We start from the raw sequence: 9,921 nt of genomic DNA, 5'->3' as shown, positions 1-9,921 counted from the left end.
AAAACCAGCGGCAGCGGGCGGAAAAGCAGGGCCATGGCGGCGGCCGGGGGGGGGGTGAGGGGGCGGGGGGGGGGGGGGTGAGGTGGGGAGCTGGGACCAAGTCTTCAGAAGATTTGGTGTTTAGAATATGTTATACTTAGACTGTAGTAAGCATCTGTGCAACTGCTCAGAAAACGTTTTAATTCATAGTCATTCAGCTAAATCTGACTGGTCACAAAGCTTCCTTACCTGCACTGATGAGCTCTGACTCAAGAAGTCCATGGGCTGACAAGGGGTGAGGCACTGCTAGATCTAGTCATGGCCAAAGGGGATGATCTAGTGATCAACCAGAGGATTGAAGGGAAGCTTGGTGACAGTGATCATGAGCTGATCACTTTCTCTATCCATTGCAAAGCTGGCAAATCAGGCAGCAATGCTGAAATCCTCAATTTTAGGAAAGCTGACTTTTACAAGTTCAGGAGGTTGATGTTGAGGCACTGAGAGATCATGATCTGGCAGGGAAGGGAGTCCAAGATGAGTGGTCACTCCTTAAAGATGCAATCCTAAAAGCACAAGGGAAATCCATTCCAGCCCATAGGAAAGGTAGTAAAAGGGCTGGGAAATGTCCTTGGCTCAACAGGGAACTCATGGACCTCCTGAATCGTAAAAGAGAAGCCTATAAGGGATGGAAGGTGCAAAATACCTCTAAGGAGAACTATGCATCACTGGCCCACACCTGTAGGGAGTGGACCAGAAAAGCCAAGGCTGAAACTGAGTTCAAACTGCCTATGGGAATCAAAGACAATAAAAAGTCCTTCTTCAGATATGTGGGAAGTAGAAAGAGAAATAAGGGCAACATTGGACCCCTACTGAACCAAAGGGAGCAGCTGACATCTGACACCCAGGAAAAAACTAATCTCCTTAATGATTACTTTATGTTGGTTTTTCACCATCCCAAGGGAAACACCCTGCCTGACAAGACATGGGATTACAAGGGCACAGGTGACCACACGCCTACATTTGGTGAAGACCGTGTGAGGGGACACCTTGAGAGGCTGAACATCTATAAGTCAGAGGGCCCTGATGAAATGTACCCAAGAGTGCTAAAATAGTTGACTGACATCATAGCGCGACCAATGGCAAGGATATTCGAGAACTCGTGGCACTTGGGAAAGATTCCTAAAGATTGGAAGAGGGCCAATGTGGTGCCTATCTTCCAGAAAGAAAGGAAGGAAGTAAGATCCAAGGAATGACAGGCCAATCGGTTTGACCACAATCCCTGGAAAGATCATGGAAAAAATATTAAAGAATCCATCAACCATAGGCTAACAGAAGCTGTCATCCTGAGAGACAGCCAACATGGCTTTGTTATGGGTAGGTCATGCTTGACCAACCTGATCTCCTTCTATGACCAGGCGGTACATCACCTGGACAGGGGAGGAGAAACTGATGTCATTTACTTGGATTTCAAACAAGGCTTTGATTTGGTCTCCTATGATCTCATGACAAAATTGGGGAACTGCAGCCTTGATAACCTTACAGTCTGATGGCTGGGGAACTGTCTCCGTGGTCGGACCCAGAGAGTGACAGTCGATGGACCCAAGTCAACATGGTGCATGGTGACCAGTGGCATCCCTCAGCATTTCAGTACTCAGACCATTACTCTTTAACATATTCATAAACAACCTGGATTCGGGTGTCAAAAGTGGACTGGCTAAATTTGCAGATGACACCAAATTATGAGGGAGCACAGTCACACTAGAGGATAGGCTGAGGATTCAGGCCAATTTGGACTGGCTCGTAAAGTGAGCATAACAAAACCTGATGACTTTCAGCACAGAGAAATGCAAAGTGCTCCACCTCAGGAGAAAGAACCCACGTCATACCTACAGGCTCGGCAGTGCTACACTATGCCTGACAGAGACCTGGGGGTCATGACTGACCACAAGATGAATATAAGCCACTCATGCAACGTCACAGCCGGTTAAGCAAATAAAACCTTAACTTGCATCTACCGATGCATCTCAAGCAAGACCCAAAATGTCATCCTCCTGCTTTATTCAGCTTTGGTGAGGCCACAGCTGGAGTACTGTGTCCAGTTCTGGGCTCCACACTTTAGGAAAGACATGGAGAAGCTTGAGAGAGTCCAGAGGAGAGCCACGTGCATGATCAGAGGTCAAGAGAGCAGGCCTTATGAGGAGAGGCTGAAAGGCACAGGACTCTTTGGCTTGGAAAAGCATAGGCTCAGGGGGGCCTATAAGTATATCAAGGGTGTGCATCAGGATCGGAAAGAACGTCTATTCACCAAGGCACCCCAAGGGAAGACAAGGTCCAATGGTCACAAACTCCTGCATGACCATTTTAGACTGGACATAAGGAAACCCTTCTTTACTGTCCAAGTCTACAGAGTCTGGAATAGACTCCCCGCCCCCTCAGAAGTGGTGCAAGCACCTACTCTGGACACGTTCAAGAAGTGTTTGGATGATTATCTTCCTGGGGTCATCTGACCCCAACTGACTTCCTGCCCTTGGGCAGGGAGCTGGACCCAATGATCTCACAAGGTCCCTTCCAGCCCTAATGTTTATGAAATCTATGAAATCTAAGCTTACCACAATCTAAATAAAATAAATCCTAAGAATAACTTACAACAAGGCCCTTAGTCACTGAATCTTGCACTGAAAAGTTATTAGGTAAAATGGATACAGAGGGGTGGGGTAGTTTCTTCCATATTGGAAACAAGGGTCAAAAGTAAAACTCAAGGCTTCTTCCCTTCTAGATCAGAATTAATCCAAGTCACATACCTTCCAACTTAATCTTTTTCTCCTAGTCAGACATAGCTCCTGCCCAGGGGCCAGATTCAAAATGATGCTGGAGACGCTGCTGGATGATACCCAACCTGTGCTCTAGTTATTAGAGCAGTGTGGTGGTGAGTGCTGGTTCAGAACCCTTCTGAGTGACAAGCCTAGAATCTGGATTTCATGATTCTTAGGAAAGCACCATAACCAACAGACCAAAATGTGGGTGCACCTTCCTCTTCATCTTTGCTAACCATGGGGTTTTGCCTGGCTACAAATTTGGGACCTACCTCAAACCTAGGTACTCATTTAAATGGCTACTAGGCCTGTGTGAATAGGGAGTATTCAATTCTGATATGGATTTGGCTGATTCAGAGGACAGTGATTCGATTTAGAGATTCAGATCAGTGTCCTGAATTGATTCAGCTGAATCAGCTGATACTTGGAGAGATTTAGAGATTCGGATCTGCTGAGGAGAGGCAGGCACAGCTGGGTGACTTCATGTTCTCCGGCGGCTCCCCCAGCTGTGCATGCCTCTCCCTGGGAGGGGGGAGCCATGGGAGAAGCCCTCATGGCTGCCTAGCCTGGCCCCATCCCCTGCCCAGCCAAAGCACTTAAAAAAAAAGCCCTGCACTCATCAGCTGCAGAAGCAGCGATTGGGGCCTCTGGGTGCTCGTGGCAGAGCTGGCCCATGCAGCGTCGGACAGTGGGGGGCAGTGAGGATTGTCCCCCCCTGCCTGGCACCTGCACAGCCCCATGGCACAAATGCAGCACGGCTCAGCAGGGCACCACATGCTGCCTAGGAGCTGGGGCCACTGGGAGTGAGTGCTGCTGGGCTCCAGCTTACATGTAGAGCCACCTCAGCTCACAGGCGAATCAAACCAGGAGCTGGGGAATCAAACCGGGGGCTGTGCCCTATTGCTGCTTGCCAAGCCAGCATGGGGGGGAAGTGGGGGCACAATGCAGGTGCAGCTCACTCCAGGCAGCAGCAGGGCATAGCCCCCACTTCCAGTGCTGCTGCATCTGCATCCTGCCCTCCCAGTAACATACGACCCCCATTACAGCTGGGGAGCTTGTTACAGCAGCCCCAGCCCTAATCCCTCCCCCATGCCTCTTCTCTCCCCCCACCCCAACAGACTTAGCAGCTGGAGGCAGCTGTCAGCTGCCTGTTTAGTCTATGGCCGAATCTCTGAATCGGCCGGAGCTTTTCTGAATTGATTCAGACATTTCAAATTGATTCAGAGCTTTTACTTGGTCTCCCGATTTGATTCAGATTCAGAGATTTGGTCCCCGAATCGGGCTGAATCTCCTCCGAATTGAATCAGCTACCAAAGCTTTGCACAGCCCTAATGGCTACCATACCTGTTCAGAAGCCATGTGGACACTTGTGTATATATAATATACATGGAATATGATCTCTAACTGCTTAAGTGCCAAAAATGAGTGTTATGCAGCTGGGTAAATGCCATTTAGGTGCACATAGTGAAATAAGATTCTGGATCTAGCATAAACATTCACTCCTAACATCTCAGGTTTAACTTGTGATTCTTTTTACTAAACCAGAGCACAGAAAAATAACAATTCTTCCCAGTTTAAATTGATTTCTCACCTGTGCTGATGTGCTGTTGAGTTTCTGTAAGCCATTCTCCAATCGTTCCATTTTAGCAGTCAATTCCTTGCCTTTTTTACATAGTAAATTTTGATACAATTTGATTTGTTCGAGGAATGATTTGGGTGTGGTGTAGTTATAGCGACGTTCATTGCTCAAATAAGATCTGGACATCTCATTCACACTTGTATGGACATACGCCATAAACTTGCTTATGGAATCTTTGACTGAAAGCTAAACACAAAAGAGAAGATATTTCAAATGAAGTATACACACACCACCCAAACTCAGTTTAACAGGATATACACTGATATCTAGTTTCCATAAAGACATTAAAAGAAAGCCAGACTTGGAGCAATGACGTCATGTCTCATTTCTGCTTATGAAGCCAAGACTGAAAGAGGTCATATATGAATGATGAACAGATGAGATCAGGCTGAGTGCACAATTGCACCAAGTTCCATCTCTCCCTCTTGCTGAAAGAGGGGTTGCTTGGCGAAAGACTGTAAGCTGAAAAGTTGGGCTATGTGAAGACCCTCACCTCAATATTCTGTGTTTCTTGCAGGAAGCGCATGCTGACAGATTCTAATGCCTCTTGAGGCCACTCATGGAACCAGTCTATTGCTGTGCAGTTCACAATGGCTGGGAACTTCCTGCTGCGGATTCTCAGCTTGTTACCAACAGGTGAGAAACAAAGTGCAACCTAAGGAACAAGAGGGACAACAGTGCTGAGAAAGAGAGGACACTAGGTGTGAAGACTAATGGCACAGTTGGAGATTTGGGGATTTCTTGCTGGAAGGATGATTTTCTAGGAGAATTTCAGAATAAAATCAGAAACTGAATCCATCATAATCTCTGGAGCTTTGGGCCACTAATTCTGAGTCTGCACACACAAATCTCATATAAACAGATAAGCTAACAATGGACGGAGACAGAAATGACATGTTCCATAGTCACTATGAATCACCATGAGTTAGACCCAGGAGCTGCACTTCTGTCTGTGTCCAGTAAGCATTCTTTTCCCTCTAAAATAAAAACATACAGCATTGCCTTGGCCAAAAATTGGCCAGAAACAGAACCATGATGGAGCAAACTGCATTATTATTGAATTTGCAGTGTTTTTCTACAGGTGTGTCTACACATATATTTTAGGGCTGTGCGAAATTTCACCAGGTGTTTCATTTCAAGGCTGTTTCAACTCATTTCAAGCTCAAAACAGCAAAATCAAAATGAAACAAAAGGTTTTGAAACAGCCTTGAAATGAAACGAGCACACTCAAAACATTACAAAATGTTTTGAGTTTCAAAGCTGGCTTACTTTTAGGGAAATAGAAACTAAGTGGGGGGGGGGGAGGAAGGACTGCTCTGATACTGACATGTGTAGCTGGCCAGTGATTGTGATCCTTCCCTGAGGTCCCTTCCAATCCCACTGCTATGGGGGAGGAATGGAAAAACAGCATAAAAGGCAGCATTTAAACTGAGCTTTCCCTGTGCCTGGGGGCCATTTACTGAGCTATGTCTTCCAGCAGCTCAGCAGCATCAGAGAAAGGCTATCACTTCCTACTTGCTATCCTGTTACTAGCAAGTGAGATCCAATAACTTTTGCTTTTGTAATATCCTTTTATTATTATATTCATTCCTTTCAATTGATTCCTCCCATAGAATTCTCTTTTTGTTTTTGTTAGTCTATTTTGATTCTTTTCCTCAAGAAAAGAAATCTGTACATTCTCTCACAGTGTGCATTCCATTCACTGTGCAGCAAAGCAGATCATATACTGCATGTTATAATATAGAATTTATTCAGGAACACATAGATACATTTATATATTTTATTTATTACATAAATATATACATACAATTATCTACATACATTACATAAATACAGATTAAGTTACAGAAGAACACACAGATTTTCCAGTACACCAAGGCAAACACGCTATGAAACACACTATGAAGCATGCTAGAAAGGCAACTGGCAAGCCTTCAGGGAGGCGTGGAAAAGCGGGTAGAGGAAGAGCTATAAGTTCCCCCCACCCCCAACTGAGACAGAGCCTCTTTCCTACAACTAGCATGCATGAGGCTTCCAGTTCTACTAGGAGCAAGGAGAGGGGAGCAGTGTCACTGCCTGGGTCTGCATCCCCTCTAAGAGCACCAGCCATAACCACCACGACCATGACAACAAGCAACACACCAGCATGACAGTCTCCTCCATGCCCATTTCACTTCCCAGCCTGAGCCTTCCAGTGCCAGAGGAAGAGCTGGAGCTGAGTGCCATAACAAGGGAAATTCTGCGTAGTTGTTGTTTGGTGTCTCCTACATATTTCCCATCAGGGCACTTGGTGCTCTGATGGAGATATGTATTGTATTGTGAAGCTATATCCATACTGGCCAGATATCTCTCCACTCTTACCTGCTACATCCCTTCCCACCCCATCCCTGCCCCCAGCCTCTCTCACCCCCTGACACCTACATTTCCATTTCACTGACTGGCTTTCTTGCCTGCATTGCATGCCAGCCTCTGGCTTCTTTACTATTCCTTCCATCCAGGAAGAGCACACACACCAACTACAGGTGCCTGAAGAAGGTTTTTTAAACCTGAAAGCCTGCTAAGATATATTTCTCCAACTATTCAGTTGTAACTGAGCTCAGTGACAAGGATGTGAATGATGAGTATCACATTACCTTTAGTTGTCGTCGAACCCGATTTATGAAGAATTTCCAGCATGTTTCTTTGGTGTCCATTAGTCCCTGGTTCTTGACTTCATTTCTCACACTGCTGATGATGTTTTCAACTTCATCGTCAGGGAAGAGATCAGGAATTTCACCTAGTAATAAGGGGAATGGATTGTTTTGGCAAACTTACAAGCAAAATGAAATATTTTCTTCATTTATTTGTGCATGGAGCAGAGCCTTTTTATAGAACAAGTCTCTGGATTGCACTACAAAGATGCAAATGAATATGCTTGATCAGATAGGTGAGGCTATTTCTGCAGCTCTCTAAAATGTTATCTCCAGCTGTATTCAAATAAGTGGCAGATCACAATGTTTAAAAAGCTAATGGCACATGCAGTTAATGGCTAATAACATATCTATTCAAATAGAATTTTAGTGACTATTTACAGCTTCCTAATTTGTTTTGTTCTGACCTCTGTCTAAACTAAAATGATTGATGAATTCTGATCTTTATTTGATAGTAACAGTTTAGGAAAATAACAGTAGCTGATCAGAAACCAGCTTATTAAGAAGAAATTCAGAAAACAAGCAATTTTATTCCTATGCATTCAGTGCTGAAAATAAATGGAAAAAAAAATGGAAAAAGAAAATGTATCTAAAACAAGCAGCAGGAGCCAGTACTTCTACTTATCTAATGAACCATCTCCTTGCACCATAGAAGAGAAAGTGTGTAGGAAATCTGCCTCTGTGTTTAGCCCACCTCCAACCAGCTTGCCCCTACCTTCCACTAATCTATAGAAAAAAGAAAGAAAGTGCACATTTAACTAGCAGAGAGAGTGACCAGGAAAGCCCTAGCCTTTCTTCCTCCTTTTATGGAAGCTCCAGTGCTAACTGCAGTTTCCACCTCTTCCTTCATTGGCTCCCCAACATCAAGCAACAAAGGGTTGAAAGGGGGAATGGTAAAGGAAAAAAGAAGCCTCTTCCCCTTTCCCACTACAACCACATACAAGGCAGATAGAGAGAGAAACCAGATTGCCTGGGCTGGGGCAGATCCAGGAATGGGGGAGGAGAGGAAGGGAGAGTACATTGATGCAGTTGCACCCTTCTTTGCTTCCTGTTCCACAAAAACTTGAAAACCAACTGCCTGGGAGGCACAGGGGCATTTCTACTCAGGCCGTGCTGACAGAATCAATATATTTCATGGCTCATTACCATTTCCCTGATTCCTGTTAATATTTCTCTACTTCACAGGTGGTAATGGCCCTCTATCACAGGGTTAGGCAACCCTCAACATGCATGCCAGAGCGTGGCATGCAAAGGCATTAATAATAATTCCATAAAAAGAATCATAGGACTCAAAGGCCCTGTCTACAGCTCCACTCACATCCACAGTGATCAACTGCTATTGATTTGTTATCAGAAATATCACAATGAACCTCAGACCAGATCCACAAAAGCAAATAAGCAGTACTCTAGTGACTGAAAACAGGAAATTTATGAGAAGATACTTAGACCTTCTCCCTACTAGCAGATGCTTACAATGCATTAAATGGTACATATGGTGTCCATGCTACCCTCCAGGAGGGAGTGCACCTGAGAGAACTACAAGGAGATCACAAGTTGTAGCAAAACCCCTGTTTTTCTTTTTTTTATTTATTTTAAAATGTATTCCCCTCCCCTTCCACAACCATTTCTGACTTTTTCTCTCCCTCTCTATTCCCTATAGATAAGTATAAGTGAGCTCAGACTTAGGATAAGCTTTAACATATTTTTATTTTGGTAGCAAGTTTTTGGTTGTGGATATCCAATGTTTTATATTGTATAATTATTAGGTTTGTACTGATTCTTACTGTTGTATATTGTATTATTATCATTTTCGTATTGATTTTTATTGTTTCATATGGATATTGTATGGTTAAGGCCTGTGTTTGTAAGTGAACCAAAGTCCTGTCAAGTTTCCAGTTTATATGTCAAGCCTCCATCTTGTGTCCTCTGCCCAGGCATCCCATGTTGCAACTGTATGAGTCACGTAACCCTCCCATGTAAATTGGTTCCCGGATGAATGAGAATGATTGGGAATGATTGAAATACAATGGTAGCAGGCCTCTACTGGATGGCCTGTAATGACTGGGCCATCACCTCACATTGATTCATCCAGGAACCACGGACCTCACCCAGGAACAGAGACAAGAACCCAGCATTTGAAAGACAAAAGACCCTGCAGAACCAGCAACTCTACCATTGTACCATTACAGACACCTGAAACTGCACATCCCTGCATGGAGCACACATGCTCAGTACGCCAGAGACTGACCCTTGCTTGCACATGCCTCCTGTCACTAGGGTCACACAAGGTCTGCCCTAATAAAAAGAGGAAGTGAAGACAGACCCAGTAGGATGCCATCTCCATCTGGACCAGCACCATGCCATGCCACCTATCCACCAAGAGGCCCTGCCGGCGACTCCCCCCTGGACAACACCTACTGGACAAAGACCCCTTTCCAGCCTGGATAGGTAGATATTACCTGCACACCTCCTCCTACAATTTGGACTCTCTCTCTCTCTGTCTCTCTCTCTCCTCCTGGACTTCAGTGGACTTCAGCCCCTGCACCAAGCCTCTCTAACCCCTACTGCCATTGTGTATTTGTGGGTGTGTGTGTGGGTGGGTGGGTACAAGGGAACCAATTTGGCATTGTGTCACCATCTCCCCAGTTCAATAAAACCTCTGTCATTTGCAACCCTGAGTTGGGTCATGTTTTACTGAATCCCAGTCCCTTCCTTATCTTAAATTCCAGCCATTTTTTCTCTCCATCTCAGCTCCAGCCCCCACCCCTCTCCACTAGTTTCCCAATCTCTTCTCAATTCC

General features: G+C 44.9%; 1 protein-coding gene across 1 annotated transcript in view; it reads right to left on the bottom strand.

Moving 5' to 3' along the window:
* DNAH9 (dynein axonemal heavy chain 9) overlaps positions 1-9,921 on the bottom strand; it is a 524,795-nt gene that overhangs the window by 199,209 nt on the left and 315,665 nt on the right. Inside the window, exons 46-48 of the mRNA XM_025202178.1 lie at positions 7,065-7,207; positions 4,925-5,086; positions 4,384-4,617 (exon numbers count right to left, since the gene is read on the bottom strand). Of these exons, the coding sequence (XP_025057963.1) occupies positions 4,384-4,617; positions 4,925-5,086; positions 7,065-7,207 (539 nt within the window). The remainder of the gene's footprint in view (positions 1-4,383; positions 4,618-4,924; positions 5,087-7,064; positions 7,208-9,921) is intronic.

This window comes from Alligator sinensis, unplaced genomic scaffold (assembly GCF_000455745.1).
Source record: "Alligator sinensis unplaced genomic scaffold, ASM45574v1 scaffold77_2, whole genome shotgun sequence".
Taxonomy (NCBI): Eukaryota; Metazoa; Chordata; order Crocodylia; family Alligatoridae; genus Alligator; species Alligator sinensis.
The sequence above is the reverse complement of the archived record's forward strand: the minus strand, read 5'-3'. Positions and strand labels throughout refer to the sequence as shown.